Source organism: Photinus pyralis, unplaced genomic scaffold (genome assembly GCF_008802855.1).
Source record: "Photinus pyralis isolate 1611_PpyrPB1 unplaced genomic scaffold, Ppyr1.3 Ppyr1.4_LG3b, whole genome shotgun sequence".
NCBI classification, from domain to species: Eukaryota; Metazoa; Arthropoda; class Insecta; order Coleoptera; family Lampyridae; genus Photinus; species Photinus pyralis.
The window spans coordinates 17,754,855-17,774,890 of NW_022170510.1; the positions used below are offsets into that span (position 1 = coordinate 17,754,855).

The following is a 20,036-nucleotide window of genomic DNA, read 5'->3' on the forward strand; positions in this document are numbered from 1 at the left end:
CTTTTTCTTAAGTTGAATACATCGCACACGAACGAAAATAAAAATACGGAAACCAAAGCAACAATATTGAAATTAATTAATGTGATAGCCAGGGCATCGATTCCCGAAGTTAGTCGATATGCTCCGTGATGTTCAAGTTTAGCTGCATTCCCGAATCGTGGACAAACTTTATGCGCTAACCAATCACAGACAAGAATTGAACTGTCATTTGTCAGTTTTGTATTTTGTTTTGTTTTTGCATTATGGATACTGCTATTAATAACCAGAAAATCCTCGAACAATTCCATGTTTTATTTCACAGAAAATATGTGAATTTATAGGTTAGGGCACTGAATAACCTCTATAGCAAAACAGCTGCAAGATCCGTCCTGTAGCTGCAACTGCGCATGACTTTCACGCAACGAGTGGTCTAGACCAGTGCGTTCGATCAACTTTTCGCTCGATGTGGTAGGTTCGAGAATGCAGTCACATTCACGTTCACATCAAGATCAGCCGATGTGAACAAAACACATCTTCGGGAATCGACGCTCTGATCTTTATTTTTTTTAGTTATTTTGGTTGCATAAAATTAGGCGCCCTTGATTTTGTCATTTAAAAGTAGACATAGGAAAAAAGAATACACATAAATCCCTATGTCTACTTCTTAATAAATAGCACTGCTCGCCATAAGTACCAACACCCAATGTACCTTTGATCAATTTTGATGAAATAAGAAACAAGGAAAACATGATACAATCACAACAAATTCGAACAACGCTAATAATGTGTAGATCATTCCATCGATTCTTGCGCATTCAGCTAATGGACTGGGCATACTGAAAATGTGTGGATCGATCATAGCCTGTGATATACATATAGTCCTATACTGTTTACAGATGGTTGAAAAGCATTTAGCCTCCGGCCCATCATAATCCACATGTGTTAGATCCAGCGCAGGGGAATACCATGGAAGTGTTATACTTACACTTAAATACTTTATTAAAACAAACCATGAAAAACATTACATATTTAAAAGACGATGTCAGTCTTCATAACATTTAGAGTGTTGTCACTTTTATATAAAATGATACAAAAGCGCTGTTGCCAACATAACTAATGGCCGTTTGCACCGACAAATTTAAGCGGGCTTAGCTTAAAATCCATGCCCATCATTATCTCAATAATCGTTGCCATGGATTTTAGCTAGACTCTACTTCAATTTGTCGGTGCAAACGGCCATTAGAGAAGCATTATTATTAGTGTTACTTTAATTTGTATAATGTTCAAATTTTCATTGTTTCTTATTTCGAAACAAATGCAACTGACCTGAAAATTTCATCAAAATTGTTCAAAATACACTGGGTGTACAGTTACTTATGGCGGGCAGTATATAAGCTAACTAAGTATATACAGTGTGTCCTAGGTAATAACGCACCATACGGAAACGGAAATGTATTTTTTCGCGAGGGATCCAAGAGGCCTTTGAAATTAGCGTTCAACGTATTAGGTACTTCAATCCCTTTCTAGTATCAGGCTTCAAATATACATATCAAAGGCCTCTAGATGTTTATATATGTTACCGGCAAACTGTGAAATTCGGCATTTTGCAAAATCCCTAGGCATTTTGCGAAATGGCCAATGCAGCAGGCAAAGTGATAAATGAAACTCGAGTTCGCACTTCTCCTGCCTCTCTTTAGGGATTTCGCAAAATGCCTAAACGTTCAGGCAAAGTGAGAATGCACGGATATTTTCCACAGATTGCGCGTACGGGGGTGCCAAACGTAAAACCGTCGCGTTAGTACTTTCCCCCATCTGATATATTCTCCACAGTAAATCCAAACCTTGACTCAACAGAAAACTTATAGATGAAATGCAGTCTAAACGTGAGCGCAATATTTAGCGAGTACTTAAATAAAATCGCAATCGTCGCGTCGTTTACCATCCAATGGCAACGCTGTATGCGCAATCTGTGGGAAATGACGAAGCCTTCGCACTTTGCCTGCATGTTTAGGCAATTCGCGAAATCCCTAAAGAGAGGCAGGCGAAGTGCGAACTGCAGCTCCGTTTCTCACTTGGCCTGTTGCATTCGTCATTTCGCGAAATGCCTAGGCATTTTGCAAAATGCCGGATTTCTCAGTTTGCCGGTAATTAGTCACGTAGAAATAGGAAGGAGAGGGGGGGTGAAAAATTCCGCTGCCTACAGGCGGCAGATACCTAAATACGTCCCTACCAACAGCCAGCGCTCTTGCGTCTGAAACTGTAGCATGTCTCCATTGTCGTTCACTTGATTCTCCAAAGATTGCGTGATCTATCACTCTTCTTCCAATAGATTCTGCTTTCACCTGTTAATATAATATAAATAATACACTTTTCTATTTTTAGTATAGTGATATTCCTGTCGAAGTAGACATAGAGATTTCCTATGTCTTCTTTCAGTCTTCTGAAACACGCCTAATGTTATGCAACCAAAATAACTTCTTGAAACAAAAAGATCTGGCAATCACATTAATTTGAATATTGTTGCCATAATATAACACAATACTATGTTGTTGCTTTGGCTTCACCGAAAATAAACTTAACCTCCTTTAACTGTTATCGGCAGTATACCAATTGGAAATGATCAACTTTTTCTTTAGTTGAATACACACGAACGAAAATTAGAATTAGAAACCTTTTTATCATGTAAAAGTACATAGGAAATTCCTATAAAAAAATCCTTCTGTCTACTTCTACGCTTTGAATATATAGTTCTACATGAATATCACTGTATATAGAGATCTGTTTAATTCCAGATGACAGTTAACCCTAGTTGTAAGCCAAAGGCGACTTTTTATAGAAATTAAACATGATGATGAAAAAGCCTACCCACATGTTTGAAGGCAGAACTTTCCTTTGTACAAAAAACCATACTACCTACAATAGTTTATTTGTATTAATTTATACCTTAATATTCTCATTTTTTGTTTTCTATAAATCTTTCATTAGGATTTTTATATTTAATATTTATTTGCCAACCTTCATAACCTTTGAAATCATTATATTACTTCTTCACTTATCTTTTACATGCAACAGAAAAGTACAGAATGGGCGAAACACGTATTTAGAGAAAGTATATTTACACACAAAAACTATCAATTTTTGCACCAAAAATACAACAAAATGATATACAACTATTACATACTACATTTATACAGAAAAAAAATTTATTTAGAACTTAATGTACAATGGACCTCAAATCTACTTAAGCAATTTAAACTTTGCGTAACTGTAGCACTTAGCATTACAATAAAATAGGTACACGATATTATACAAAAATTTGAAATATAATTAGTATAAATGTATCACAAAAGCTGTTATATTAACGTTTTTTTCAAAAATCTGAAAAATTGAACTACACAAAGCATTTCCTCACCTCCCACTAGTACCTGTGTCCGTAAAATAAATCTAGGTAATTTATGAAAAATCGAATCTGGACAAAGTTGTGTTTCACTTCTCGCTTTTAGAATGTTTGACTGGAAGAATGAATATTTATTTATTATTCCTCTCTTGTTCTGGGTCCTCAACAGGCTTGCACCCAATTACAGCGACCCGCATAATGCTTTTTAGAGGTGCCTCTGAAGATAATGAAACATTTTCCCAAACTCCAGTTAACTTGCTTAAGCAAAATAATCTTCAAATGTCTGTCTGCATCTAATCCTTTAATACTTACTAGGTTTATTAGAAATAAAATCGCCAATTCATTCCGAAGTTACATTAATTATCCAGGACTAATGGTTTTAGATTTTCAATATAACCGTTTTTTTCGATTTCAAATTTGATTGTGCATGGTGCAAATGCAGACACCACTTTTAATGTTCTTCATCTAAACTATACTACACTAAAATTGAAAACAAACGTCAACTGCTATATAATTACTACAAATTCCAATCATCCATTTAAATTGTGAAATGATAACACAGTATCGCAATCGGAAATCCTCATTCAATTGATATTGATGGTTTATTTGTCCAGTAAAATTGATTTTTGCAACATATAAATATTGTACATACAAATTAATGTTTATTATATTTAAAGCTAATTCAAAATGTAAGGCAATACTTGCAGCAACAAAAAAACCATTGTAGCTTTAAAATGTCAACACTTTGTAAAATGGGTTATTATTCTATATTGAAATGAAGTGGATAATACCAAAGCATCGGTATTCCACTGAGTTTGAGTTTCCATTTGGGTTAATTGGAAATAGTCATAGTAAATCTGAGAAGGCAACAATATGTAAAGACATCTCCATTAATCCATAAAAAAGTTGAAAAATGGCATTTACTCTTAGTTTGTGCCGTAAGTCTAATATGCCAATATTGCCACTAAAAATTGATCACAGAAGTTGACTCGGGAGTAAATTATTCTTGTAAAAAATGCCTTGTTTAAAGTATGAGGTATGCCTTGTGCTTTTACTAGTAAAGCATTTACTAACTTTTTTATTAACAAACTTCAATTAATAATCATCTCTACACTCTACATTCAAACTTATTCTTAAAATATAAAAATATTGTTTTATACATAATAAATAAAGTAAATATCAGTAAATAATTTTATCACATATTAACGAAGGAATAATTAAATATTTGTTGCCAACACAACAACAATCAGATTTATTATACTCCTAAACAGAACATAAACAATTGTAAATGACACAAAATTACAAACAAATAAATAAATTATTTGTGTCAAATTAACAAATAGTTATTGAATGGTAATATTCTTCAGTCAAATTTTCTTGTATGCCCCCCCAATTAAATGCAATTAGTGACTCTAATGATAAATTAGATACAAACTAGAACAAAGAAAAATTAATTTCAATTAGAAATTAACGAAGTAAGTATAACATCGGTTAAAACTTTATATAAGTGTAACAGTCTACTAACTAAACCTAATAAGAATTTTTTAGTTTAATTTGTAATATCCTAAAATCAAATTTTTGATACATTTCAGTAAGAGATAAATAATATATTTAGGCATTAATTACAACAGTCCATCCACAGGATGCAAATAGGTTTAAAAACACTACTTTCCTTAAATTAGACGATCGAAGTAATTTTGACAGACAGTTCGGACCACTGACGACATTCAGTGATTTACCACATCACTCAAATGCTGTAAGATGTAAATAACGAATTAGTTCTTTAATGCCCGTTTGCACCGACAAATTTAAGCGGAGCTTAGCTTAAGCGTCCCTTAAAATCCATGGCAACCATTGTCTCAATAATCGTTGCCATGGAGTTTAAGGGACGCTTAAGCTAAGCTCCGCTTAAATTTGTCGGTGCAAACGGGCATAAGTGACAATTTTTATACTACTTTTAACCCTTAAAGAATGAACCTGTATGTTTGAAACTTGTGCATTTGATGAGTTTGAATTATTGTATACAGGGTGTTTGGTAAACATGCGGCAAAAATGAAAGAGGTTATTCCTTGGACTATTCTAATGTTATTTTATCCTTTGATGATTTTTGAAAAAACGCTTCGTTGCGAAGATACATGTGTAATTTCTGCCCTTATTACTTAAACGGTTGTTTGTGAAATCCTCTATCATGGCTCATTATTCGAATGCGTTTTTTCAAAAATCATCAAAGGATAAAATATCATTAGAATAGTCCAAGGAATAACCTCTTTCATTTTTGCCGCATGTTTACCAAACACCCTGTATATCTAATCGGATTAAAATTAAATTAGATATTCAGAAATCCATTCTTTGCTGGGAAGTAGCTGTACAAATGCAAAATAATAAACTCCTTTTTATGGTACATATGTCAAGACAACTGATTGTAAATGAATGAGACACTTACGTGATGGGGAACGTGTTGCCATTTTACTTGGTGTTGAATCTACTGATGAATTTAAAAAATCCCATATAAGAATAGTGTCATCGTGAGAACTGCTAACTATTTGAAACTCGTCAAACTGCAGTCTAAACACTCGTCCAGTGTGTTCCTAAATAAAATATGATAATAAATATGTTTCTACTTTGATTACTATAATAAATCCTCAAATTACTGTAACTTGGATTGTTATTGTTAAATAATAATCTGGTTTATTCCACATAAGTTTGGTTGTATGTTATTAATTACAGTAATTGTAGCTTTGTTTTAGTCGCAACTGTCGTGGAGATGTGTCCTTGGTAGGTACAAAATGAAAAATTGTAATCAGCAAATAAATCGCTAAACGATATAAAATTACAATGCAATTAATTCCATTGCTATTTATAAATTAGTAAACAGAACAGCCAACAATTTCCGCCCTCGTTTTGTCACTTGTTATTTACCACCGTGCATCTTGTTTACAAATGACCTTACCTAAATCACCCTATATAACTCAAGACAAAGATATTGCAGTATAACCTTTGCTCAAGATTAGATTTAAGATTGTACTATGGTGACTGAGTCAGTGATAACGTACAACAGAACTTATACAGGCTAAACCGCAGTATACTAACCACTAAAGTTTTAAGACACAAAGAACTTGCAGGCACCCTAGGATCCAATGCGGCTAGAAGATCCCATACTTTAATTTTCCCATCGTAGGCTCCACTCACTATTCGCTTAGAATCAAATCGAATACATCTAACCAATTCTTCATGACCCTCTAAAACCCGTATGCACGTACCACATTCAATATCCCATAATCTGAAAACATAAGTGACTTTAAACGCACTAAAGTTTAGGCGCCCTCTATGGAGAAGCGATAGGTGTTACCATTATGACAATCGAATCCGTTGACTGAAATCTCAGGAAAAATATCGATTTTTAGCGACATTAGCGTCGCGCTTGGCAAAATTTGGCAACTTGTTTTAAAGGCCCCTCTTAAGGGGGTATTCCACTTAAATTTGACTTCTATCTGACGTATGATGGGTTGCATAATACTTAATTGTAAAGAAATGGTTATGAATAGAGGAAGATTGAGGAATTTACCTGCCCAACCATTGTACAAAGTAAACAAGTAATTACGCTAATTTACCCAGGTCATTAGTCATTGTGAATTTGTGATAAATATGCATATACAATTAAACATCGATAACAAAACGAAAATCATTGTAACAATGGCTAATCTTCAATAATTTCACTTTTCCCAATTTTTCATAAGACGTATATATTTATTTAAACACAAAAATTACTCCATGAATTGTATTGACCCTATCTGGAAAATAACGCATGTAAGCGAATAAGTACCTATAATTAGATATCTTTAAAAAATGCACATCTAAATTCCAAACATTTATTAGGTCCAACTTGAAACCCTAACCTTTTTGACGTTATGTAAGTTTATTTCAAAACCAAAAGCCCCTAATTCTTCGTTTGATGGCTGAAGCCAGTCATGGTAGAAGTTATTGCCTAAATTTACAATTTACAATTATAATCTCGGTATCATTGTGAACGTATGTACGTCTCCTTTATGTACAGGTGCAATTAGGCAATAATTGTACCTATATTATTAGACCAGGGAAATTAGAACGATTTTGACCGAAATGCAGTTTTCAGCAGTGTCCAGAAAAGTCGGAAGAAAAATGTTGTACTGTACTGCTTGAGCCATTTTATAAAAATTCTGTAAGGGGTGCAAAAAATATTCATATACATTCATCATCATCACTATATTCGCAAAATTAGGGGTGTTTTAAAATTTCGTCTAATTCAGGAACAACAGAAAATACATGAGAACTAACGCTTTTTCCGATAAACGCAATAATGCGCCGCTAATGAAGTCAGACCCGCCGTATGATGTGTTGCCTATGGTACATTTATAAATGGTAAATGACTTCACAAAATCCTAAAAGTTTTCGTAAAAAATTTCGAATGAATATTTCGTCTAAAATTTTAATTTATTTGAAAATTTGGTCTATGGCTCTATGGTTTGCTAATGTTTTTTCTGCGTATGCTAGAAGGAGATTTTTGAAATAATTTGTGTTGACACCATTTTACCTATAAAAGTTCGCTTTTTTGGCAGTGCTCTAAAAAATTGTTTTTTCTTAAATATTAAAATTTTGTTCTGTAGCATACTTTTTAAATGTATAAATTACTCGAAAAAAATTAGCCCCCTTTCATCTCATGTTTTACGGAATTGAGACGAAATATAAATGGCCCTATTTTTGCATAAATGTTGTACTACTGGAATACACCCTTAAGTAAAAACATCTACTGCTGCAGTAGTAGGATACATAGCATTCAACAATTACTTACACCTACACAAACTCCTTTTAAAATCACTAAATTTTTCCTTAAAAAAATGGTTCCAATACTTTTTCTTTAACAAAGAGATGATTACACAATCGCTTCATAAACTGTTCTAGAATCCCGGTCTAGTTTGGCATAAATTAAATGTGTACGTATATTGATCTCTAATACATACAAATCCTGAGCCATTATCTTTTAGTTTTCGAATATTAACATACTTTGTGTTTTGATCAGCTTTGACTCTATGTGAACGAGATGTTAAATTTGCATAAACAACACACTTGTTTCTTTTGCCTGCTTGATGTAACACAATAAAATGATACATTACGGATACATAAAGTAAACAATATGCAATTTGCCAATATTCTTATACTAGGAGCGTGATGTAGACACTAAAAAGACTCACTTACCTTATTGTATTGTCGGAACTACCACTAACCACTAATCTATCCCTATATTGCAGACAGGCAATGCCTCTTTTATGTCCATTTAAAGTACGCACAAATTCACAAGTAGAAGTGTTCCACACTTTTATAGTCCGATCTCCGGATGCAGACACAATATATTTTTCATCAAAGTCCACCACATTTACAGCTGCCCGATGCCCCACTAGCACCCTCCTCAACGTGATTTCGCTCTGCGTTGTCATATCCCATACGGCAATCGAACGATCCTATAAAATCAGTTTCTTTAGTACACAAAATTAAATTGCTATGGCCACAGCCAAATTTAACTTTGAGGCTGTGATCTAATAATTTTATTCACCAAATAAATTCCTTAGTTACGCATGTACTAACAATGGTATCCAAGGATTTTATATGCCAAACAGTCATTAGAATAGATATACTCGAGGGTATACTCTTCATTTTAGGAATGTAGCGGTAGAAAGAATAGGGAAGATTTGACCTTCCTGTGATTGGTTAAAACATGAGTTTTACGCTGAAAAATAAAACGAGTGAGCTGGTATTTTTTGTTGCCAACTAAACTGTCGAACTGTCATTAGCTAATAATGTCAAAGATCCAAGTGTGAAATTGTTGGATTTATTTCTGTTCGCAATACTGGATATTTCTACTTTACAATAATTTGGTACCGTTTTATATTTTTCCTGTGTGTGCTTATCTTCAAACACAGCGCCATCTGCTACCTTGTTGTAATGAATGCAGTATAGTGATTAAATTTCACTTTTAGTAAATGTCCCTCGAAATGTCCCATTCTCGTCAAAAACGGAACGTGACACAAATTCTACTCGAGATTCTACTGTGAAGGTAGTTGGAGTCTCTCAAAAATAAATCCAAAAAAATGTTAGATTACAATATTTTTATTGTAATAATTTGACCAGAGACGGTTAGCCAATCAGAAAACGAATATTTTATTTGTAAAACAGTCAATTTCTTATTGTTCATGGATGGATGAAAAAGTCCAAATCACTATTTCTAGCTTTAACTTCTAAGATAATTAGGCATCTATGTAACTTTTGATTATAGGTAACTGAAAACGCATACATAAATTTCAGTTACATTCTTTTTCGATAAAGTTATGTAGACTATTCATTTGTTTAGCTTTAGTATGTAGGTACTTATCTAATTTGATAAGAATTCTTTATAAATTACAAATGTATTCTCATTGTTTAACCAGCTATATCTATCATGTGTGAATCATTTGTTTCCATGAATCCTTTCAGACAATGAATAAGCAAGTATTTTATTGATAGTTAATAATTTATTATCTTTGTGATTGTTTGAAATGGTAATATCTGTCGTAATTTAATTATCATATTTTTTGCTATTTCAATTTCTATTGTATAAGCCCATTTTACTTTAGAACATATGTAAGATTAGTTTTTGTAAAATAGCGAAAAATAAATGATTTTTTTGGTTATATGTGTTTTTGTTTCTTGTTATAACATCACAAAATGTATTCAAGAAAGAACCAAACATCCGCAAAGTATAAAAATTATCTCAGGATGTTCAAAAGTGAGTACCATCATAGACAGCGAACCTAAAATGGTATAAAACAGAAAATCACAACTGTAAATTATGAACATTAAACATTTTAGACACAGTTCATCGAGGGTTTTGAAGGAAGTAGACGCATGGAATTCTTAAAACACTTTCACATTTGATGTTCGGACTCCACCAGCAAAGACGCCCACTTTCGCACACTCCATTCTCGATATATAATTATAATCAAAACAAACAGGAGACTAGAGATGCTGAGTTGATCTTTTAAATTAATAAAATTTAGAGCTAACATTAGGATTCGTCGTCGTGCGCGTTTCATGTTACAGGTAGGAACGTTAAACGCGTCGTTGTCAATTAATTGATTGTGTGTTTAATCGAACCCAAAGTACAACCCGATCGAGTTTGCATGTAATTTTTTTTATTCGTGCCCAAGAATTATATCAGGTGTTAATTAAAATTTGTTTAGTTAATTCTTTGGAATTGTCAGGAGTTGATCTTTTAATTAAATTAATAAAATTTAGAGCCAACATTAGAATTTTTCGTTACAGTGAATCCGGCACTTGTACAGGGTGGCTCAAATTCGTGGCATTGGGATCTACGTAACGGTCAGAGATACAGTGTAGATTAAATGGGAACAAAGTTGCCCCTTTTTGTGACTAAAAAAAAGCATTTGAAATGTTTGAAGAATGATTGAAAATAACTGAGATATTATAGAAAAACTAAAAATGTCAAATTTCGTTTTCATTTTCCTATTAGCAGTTAGCACCTTCTATGGACACTTTTTTTCATAGAATCTGAATCTGTTATCAGAATTTCCATAAAACGCTAGATGTAGAAGCGACAGGCTACTACTTTCTTATTGGATATTGGATTTTTACAGAATGAGGTAAAGGACAAAAAAAGAAATTCATTTGAATGCATCGCCATCATAGCCATATTCGAGGCCATATTAATTCAGCAAAATATAGTTCTCCATGAATGTAAAATATTTTATTTTGAAATTTGTAAATTGTAAATTTATGTATTTAGTATGACGGCATTATTTTGCTTTCTTTTGTCCTTTTTCATACCATGCGCTATGGCGTCCATAAGAAATAAAAAAGTAGTAGTCTGTAGCTTCTACTCCCAGCATGTTATTGAAATTCTATTAACAGATTCAGATTTTCCAAAAAAAAGTGCTCATAGAAGGTGCTAACAGAAATCGTCCATTTTCGACCGTTAAAGTTACGGAAAATGAAAACGATACTTCACTTTTTCAGTTTTTGATGATATTTTCAAACGTTTCAAATGGGTATGTTCAGTCACAAAAAGGGGCAATTTAAATAGATACACTGTATCTCTCACCGGAGATCCCAATGGTGAGCCACAAAATGGAACCACCCTCTACAGGTCCGCCAAATCACTATAACGAAAAATCCTAATGTTAGCTATAAATTTATTAATTTGATTTGATTTTGATTTGATTTAAAAGATCAACTCCTGACAATTCCAAAGAATTAACTAAACAAATTTTAATTAACACCTGATATAAGTCTTAGGCACGAATAAAAAAACTTGACATGAAAACTCTATCTGGGTTGAACTTTGGGTTCGATTAAACACACAGTTAATTAATTGACAAAGACGCGTCTAACGTTCCTACCTGTAACATGAAACGCGCACGACGACGAATCCTAATGTTAGCTCTAAATTTTATTAATTTAAAAGAACAACTCAGCATCTCTAGTCTCCTGTTTGACTTGATTATAATTATATCTCGAGAATAGAGTGTGCGAAAGCAGGCGTTTTTGCTGGTAGAGTCATAATTTACAGTTGTGATTTTCTGTTTTATATCATTTTAGGTTCACTGTCTATGATGGTACTCACTTTTGAACATCCTGAGATAATTTTTATTAGAAGACAGTAAATTATCGTTACGACGAAAAAGTTACTTGAAATTGAACATTTACGTTTCCGTTCGTTTTTAACAACAATGAGGTTATGTTTGTTTACATTAAAGGCCGATTCACATTATCCGTCAGGTCACAATCTGGTCACAGTGCTGTCAATTATTGTAGCGTGTATTTCTTAGGAACAAGTTCTGACCGATAATGTGAATCAGCCACAAAGAATACACGCTGTAATATTTGACCGTACCGTTACCTGACCATGACGTGACTGATAATGTGAATAAGCCTTTGCAGCGTCCTCTCATTCGTTCAGAACCGGAAAAAAGCATAGTGTGACACCACACTTAGCAGGAGCGGTAACAACGCATGGTGTGACACCCACGAACTTATAAATTAAGATGGACTGCTAATGCTGAATTAACAAATGACACCTACATGGGGGCCGCCATGATGTGCACTCACATGGCGCGAAATTCAAATCGACTAATAAACAAGCATTAACCCAACATTAACCTCACGTTTTCTAAATAAATTACTGTGACACATGTCATTTTCCAAGATTGCAATAGTCTCAAAACTTGAGCACTAGGAAAATTCCCCTAGAAAATAACTAAAATGTTCACATCATGGCGGCGCCCATGCTAGGGCCATTTCTACCTCTATGCAACTGTTTGATCAGCAGTCCATCTTAATTTATAAGTTCGTGGTGACACCACACTAAGATAGTGACGCGTATTTAAAGCTTCCTGTACTACACGTTTGCTATAGAAGCTCTTTACGCGATCCGAATACACCGTAAATCATGCTTTGCATACAAGTCATTATCGATACCGCTGGTAAAAAAATTCAGTCGACTTCAACCAGACGCTTCTTCGTGAAGTCACACCAAAAACATTCGATAACCAAACTTTAACAATAAAACTTCGTATCGCAAACGACCACATAAAACCTTTTATAAATCACGCAAAATTCTACCAGATATGGCGTCTTACTTCTAGCACCTCATCTAAATTAAACAATTTAGAAAAGTGATACGATAAAACGAAAATTACGCATCTACACAAATTTCTAAAAAGGAAAAACAAAACAAACACTGAAATACAAATTCAATTGAAACGGCCACACTTTGTGTTTATTCATAAAAACCCATCAGATTTATATTTAAAAAATGGAAATTATTTCACATACAGGGTGACCCAACATGATTGATGGTGTTGAAGTCAAAATAACTTCTACATGACGACTACACAACAATAGAGATGCCGCTTTATTCATCAGAGAAGCTTGAAACTTTTAACTGCAAATAATAGATGAGCGACTTCTTTCAGCCATTTTGTTCCAATATGGCGGAATTACCTGATTCACGAACTTCATCGAGATATTTATGAGTTATCAACCCTTAAAGTTTGGTCGAAATTGATTCATAATTACGAAAGTTAGTGTTTCTTGGAAGTGATATATAAAAACCTATAAACATACTGGTACCATTACAATAGGTAGATAGAAATCTACCTAAAACACAACCTCTACGTACAACTTTAATTGATAGTTGAAAGTTGCATTTGAGAAAAATGCGCAAAGATTGTTTTATTTAACCGAGGTTTTAACATAATCTCCCAAAAATTTGGGTCATAAAAAATCACCCCCAAGTCTTCAGTCCAAAGCAGTTATGGCCTTGATTTATATGTGGACAAACCACAAATACACTAGCTTCTTGGAGAAGTAAATGAACTATGCCTACTTAAAATATTCACCACTGTCTGCAAGCCTTGTACGTCATGAATTCATTCCAGCAAAGTGTTTAAATGTGCAGAGAGCAAAGCAAATGTCAAACATTATGCTGATTAAATGGAAAGGATTTAAAACTGCAGAGTTCAGGCAACCCTAAGCGGCATGTGATGTGAAAAGTGGACTTGAATTAAAATTCTCTTCCAACACTATACTGTTGTTTTGTTATACCAGTGCCTCATGTAAATTTATTCCTATGCTAAATTTGTTTCCATTCTGGCAACAATATTCAAATCCATCAAGAACACTGATACGCATTATACATTATCTGAACTATTTTAATCGCACATGACCTTAGCCTTAACACGTAAAACCTAAATAAAATCATTTCCAAAATTTACTTTCCCTTAATCAAAGGTTGTGGATTTATGAAAGACAAATGATTAATAAAATAAACATACCTTCGAACATGTTACCATCATCCCATTATTAAATCTAAGATGTAGGACGGCTTCACAATGATGTATAAGTGTATTAACCATTTCGCCCGTTAGAACATTCCAAACGCGTACCGTCGAGTCACTAGAACCGCTAATAATCACTTTATCATCGTACTGTAAACACAACACTGAACCCGTGTGTCCCGTCAACACTTTCGTTGACTGTAACGAATTCCTATCCCACACTTTTATAGTATTATCCCTAAGACCAGAAACGATTTTTTGATCGTCATATTGCAGACAATACACGCCTTTACTATTTTCAGATCTACAGTTGATTCGTTGAAGTATATGCCTACCCATCCTCCAATTGTTTTCTATGCTATCAATATCCTGAATTATCTTCGGATAAAGTTGCCGGTAGAATGAATGAGATCGATGATTTTCTCCCGGTTTCGGTTTAAATAGATACTGTATCCTGAAAAAATTTCAGTATTAGTTATTATACGCAGAAGTAAAATAGCATACCATTGCCGTCTTTCGGCTAACCCCCGCCAAAGAGAATCCGTCCTGACTTTACGCTCTATGAGTTTCTTCCAAAGCATTCCTTCCGATATAACTCGTAGCCATTCCTTACAAACTAATTCTGCTGCACAAAGACTCTCCGCATCCAAGTATGACAAAATATTTTCGGCTACATGATCCAGCCCTTTTTCTGAATGAAGAAAGTCGTAAGTCGAAATTGGACAAGACGAAACACGGCGTTATACTTACTTGGTAATAATGATATAAAATCCCTTTGTAACATTGGTTTTAAATAAGAATCTATGTGACCGTGTTGGTAATGACACATTCTTGCCAAAAGATTTTCTACAAATTCCACCTGATCTGTTTCGTTCCATTTTTCAAAATACTTTATACACGCCTCACGTTCGACATTAAATGTAGAAGATGGTTCTTTTTTTCTTGTGGGATCATATAGTATTGTCATTGGATACTGTAACAAATACATATTTAGCATACCTATTTTATATACAGGGTGTCCAATGAGAAACTAATGCAAAATAGATTTTAAACAACTATTGTGATTATTCCACCTAAAACATTTTTAGTTGTTCATGATTTCCGGTTTTACTATAGTCCGCCTCACCTTGAGTTTACAGTGCAAGCTCTTCTGGTCAACAACGATGCCAAATAACATTAGAATATGATTTGTACAAAACGGGCGGCCCAGGATCGATTCCCAGTCGATGCAGAATTTTTTAAATTTTATATATTATTTAGCATTTCTACATTTCGCCAAACTAATGACGAGCGTTGGATATAAGATGTCATACAAGCACACAGGCCCCTCTATTTCTATATAGTTTGTAGGCTATACAGATAAAAATTAATGTCTGTCTGTCTGTATGTCTTGTGCCATCTGATTGCAATGAAACTTTGGGGAATGGTTGGACGTATGGCCGCGAAGGTTTCTGTGTTAATAAACACTTAGTAAAATTCCCACGGGAACGGGGAAAAACGGAATTTTACGTTCTACAGTAGAAACTGCGACAGATATAGACTTAGCATTTAGAACGTGGGCTTCTTTGAAGGCAATGCTCATCTTTTTTAACATCTTTGAAAAAGCAATCAATTTGCTGTACGGTTTAACCGGAAGGGATTCCAAAAATTTCAATATGCCATCGGATAGATCCCGCATACAAAGTTATATTTGACCATTTTTTGAATCTCGCCAAATAAAAAATATTTTGATGGGACCCTATTATCTCGAACACACTGTATAACATACCAGTAATTCATTTATCTTGAGACGATTTAATAACTTGATGGAATCATCTTTTTTGGAAAGTTTCATACAAAGGTTCTACAATTCTAAGGAGGAGAACAGGTGGTAACCTCGAGGATGACTTTGACCTCGACCTTCACGGTGACCTCTTAATTTTGAACAGACAGTTTCTTATTCATCCATCGCTTTTGTGGTAGTACATATGGTAGCTGATACGCATCACACCACACCACAATTAGCAGTAGAATCAACACGGCGCACGGTGGAACGACACTGTGTTAAATGTTGCACATTTAGCAAAAAATAAAATTCATATAGTGATACATTCGCAAATAATTGCTCCGTTTTCAAAAAAAGTGGCTGTGATCATAGTAAAAAAAATGACTCTGGGTCCACATGTGAATGTTGTCAGCGCCTCACTTGAGCTCAGACTTTATTTTTCACATTCTGAGGCACTTTATCTTCATCCCTAAAGTTGTTACACATTAACAATTTTGAGTGTACAGACAGATACTCCTTGTCCATATGTTCCATTTGTGAGTACCCTCTTCCAACACTTAGTTTTAGATATATTCGCATTTGAAGTTTTCACGTTCCGACCCTCCACAAAAATGGTTTATTCCATGGGAAGCGCTTGCAAGAGATTAAAATGAAATTAAAATACCCTGCAGCACGTAAAAAAAAAGAATGAATCTTGAAAATAGTTCAAAATGACAATACAGTTTTTAATTGGTTTCATTTTTAATGGCATCAGAGAACCTGATTGTGTCTAGTTCGATAAAAAAAAGTCATAATTACACTAAAAGAATTGATTTTTCCACACTTTGTAACTGTGGCTCGAACTGTGGTAATCTGAATAGAATGTCACACAAAAATAAGTCTCCGAGATATAAATAAGTAGTCTAACCACTAGTGCTGCCAAGTTGGAAATAATTTAATATTATCTGAAAATTTGAAGTTGATGGCTGGTGCCTCATACAGGTCATACTTGGGTAGCTGACCATTCTCACGAATTATGCAGCAGTGTGAACAATTTTAACATTATTTAATGTTTTATGAAGTCACCAACATCCTACAAATATGTATTTTGTTCTACAATGTGTCCAAAATAAGGATGTCTATCATGGAGATCTCGGAAACCATAGAAGATATGACGATGGTTAAATTAGAGTAAACTTGGGTAATTAAACAGTTATTATCATGCTGTAAAGGAAACCAAAAAATTCCGACTACTTTCGAAGATATGCCAGAAAAACCGAAATTAGCCAATTTCGATTTTATTTTTTTCTGGCGTTATTTGAGCAGATACAGAAAATTAAAAAACACGTTCTCATTGCCACTTTTTGAGCTTTACAAGACAGCGTTAAGAGATTGTCAATAAAACGTTTTGTTTTGGAGAAATCATCAACTTTATTTTTTATATGGCCCATCAAGAAAGTACATACTCTATTAGCAGCATTTTTTAGTACGAATACAATGATGCATAGCAAAAAAAAAACAATAAGTTGGAAACTCTGTTGCTTACAACAGGATGGTGCGCCCCCGCACAACGCCCTAATGGTGCAAGGCAAGAATACCTCTCAAACAAATTCCCTGGAATATTTCTCTGAAATAATGTGATAGATATCATTTGTTTACTTAAGAAGTAGGATTACAGAGAAAAAAATGCCCACTTCAATGGGAAAGATCGAGCGAGGGAAAGATAGTCTATTGCTTTCTAGAAAAAATTGATGGTTATGCTTATGAATCTTGGAACGTCCTTGCCATAGCTATTTGTAGTGATAACCGAGGTGATAACTGCGCTTCTGCTAAATGATACATTGGTAGTAAACAAATTCAATCTACCTACGTCACATTTTCAAAAATCCACGCATTCACGCATAATCAGCATCTTCGTGAAATCACCTTCAATACACGATGCGATTAGTATTGAATAATTTCTTCTTAAGCTACCACAACCAGACTATAAGTTTTGCAGATTTTTCCATTCCCACCATACACCAAGTATTTAAGTTGCCGAGGATGCCACCATAAACAAAAATCTAGTAGCTATCAGGTGATTTCGGTGGCCACGTTACTGGACTGACCGTTCCAATTCATCAATTTGGGAGAGTAACGTTTAGGTTATCTATGAAGGTACAGTGGAAGTGTGGAGGTGTTGATTATTATTACGCTGTCTATGCTGTTATATTGGAAACATAAAATACTTACTTAGAAGATCTACCTATAATTTCATTTTTGGAAAGGGTTTTACTTGAAAGCCTTGTAGCTCATGACAGTGTGCAATGTAGTTACCTTAATAAGAATCAAATGACCCATAATTTCATTTTTTCAAACCAAGAACCCAAAATGTCCCAAATTTTGTGCCATTCCTTAAATATTGTAAAAATATGTTCAATGTGTGCTGATATGCAATTTTACCGTATTACATGGTCGGTTGAAATGTAACATGGATCTTTGTGATTTTTGTGACGACAGTAGACTGTGCATTAAGCCCAGGTTGGACTGGTAAACAGCACACTATACCGGCACCACCCTAAATACATAATTATAAACTTACATAAAACCAAAAAGTAGTTTTATGACTAAAATTTACGTAGTTCAAAATTTCGTATTATAGTGAAGTACCTAAGTACAACCATCAAACCATCACTGCAGTTATTGGATAATGAAAATGTATTGCTCACTGAGAATGAGAATTACAATATCAAATCTGTGCATAAGTGCATATAGTTTTTGCATGATAATTTCGGTTTAATGCTAAAGTACAAGATGTAGGGAAGTTCATGTAACAATGCTTTGTTTAGAAAAGTCACTGACCTACTTAATTGTTCATTTCAACATTTCTTGCAGGTTTCTATTGTGTCATTTTGATCATGAAAATATGGTAATGGTTTAATAAATCATGCTGTCCACATCTCATTCATAGAAAATAAAATCATTGAAACTTAGAATTGGAAATTATGAGTCACATTGAGAGGTAAAATTTTATTGATTTGATATTAATAAATGCGATCCATATTTCATTATAAATATTGAAGGAATCATTCAAGGATAGGAAACAAATGTGATATCCTCACGAGCATATCATCTGTCGAATACTAATAATTAGTGAAAGTTAATTATCGATTAATACTATTACATTTGCCATCATTTTGATTGTACCTACCTACATTTTGGGATTAAAACCGATAGTCATCACTCATTTTTCTTTACTCTCAACTACTAATTACCATATTAATATTAATTATAATTTGTGCTACTTTAAATCTTTTAATTTCAAAGGAATAAAGCACTTAAAGTAGTAGCAGTGTGACCATCCTTTGTTTGAATGGGTCAGAAAGTTTGAACATGTACGTTAGCAATAAATAATCGCAAATTTCTATTGCATTAAACAAATTCGTAGGTTGTTGTACTACAATTTTGACAGTTGACGGAGGTTTACTGTTAGCTTATTGGGACAACTCCAATTTTATGCAGAATAAATTGGCCCGGAAATCTCTGTGTACCATTTTCACATTTTCCAAAACTACTCAAATTTACGCATTACATACGTACCTGAGAATTACTATTTGGATCTCCTATAACTTTATCTGGTTCCACAGTCTCCATGTTTAGCATTGTAAAATTGGCTATTTAAGAACTAATTGGCAGTAGACAGATTAGTAGTATTACACCGTACTCTAATGGCGAACACAATACACTACACGAGATCTTAAAAATCTAAAAAAGGAGATCTAAATTTTGTTACTCATTTGTGAGCAGAATGATCGCGACAGTTTTGATCACGATTTTGACAATTAGCAACCTGTACAGTGTTGCCAATACAATGGGCGAGGGAGTAAGTAAACTTATATGGCATATCTATACAGGGTGCGTCGGCACCACAGTGAAACAATTTGTTTAACTAATCAAGTTGGTAGTTTGACGTTTGTCATTTTGACTTTCATCGTAAAGCGAATTCCTGTTTTTCAAAAATGGACACAGATAATGATAATGGAAAGAAAAATGTTATTGCTGCTCCTTCTGA

The 20,036-nt window shown here is 34.0% G+C and overlaps 1 protein-coding gene across 1 annotated transcript; it reads right to left on the reverse strand.

The window, feature by feature from the left end:
- Positions 1-3,076: 3,076 nt before the first annotated feature.
- LOC116166544 (beta-TrCP) lies at positions 3,077-19,821 on the reverse strand. The gene is made up of 8 exons (XM_031481532.1): positions 19,565-19,821; positions 14,992-15,214; positions 14,746-14,932; positions 14,239-14,695; positions 8,609-8,871; positions 6,467-6,656; positions 5,820-5,964; positions 3,077-5,130 (listed from the first exon to the last, which is right to left on the reverse strand). Exons 1-8 carry the CDS (start codon positions 19,625-19,627, stop codon positions 5,120-5,122), a joined length of 1,539 nt encoding a protein of 512 aa, XP_031337392.1. The 5' UTR covers positions 19,628-19,821; the 3' UTR covers positions 3,077-5,119.
- Positions 19,822-20,036: the final 215 nt, after the last annotated feature.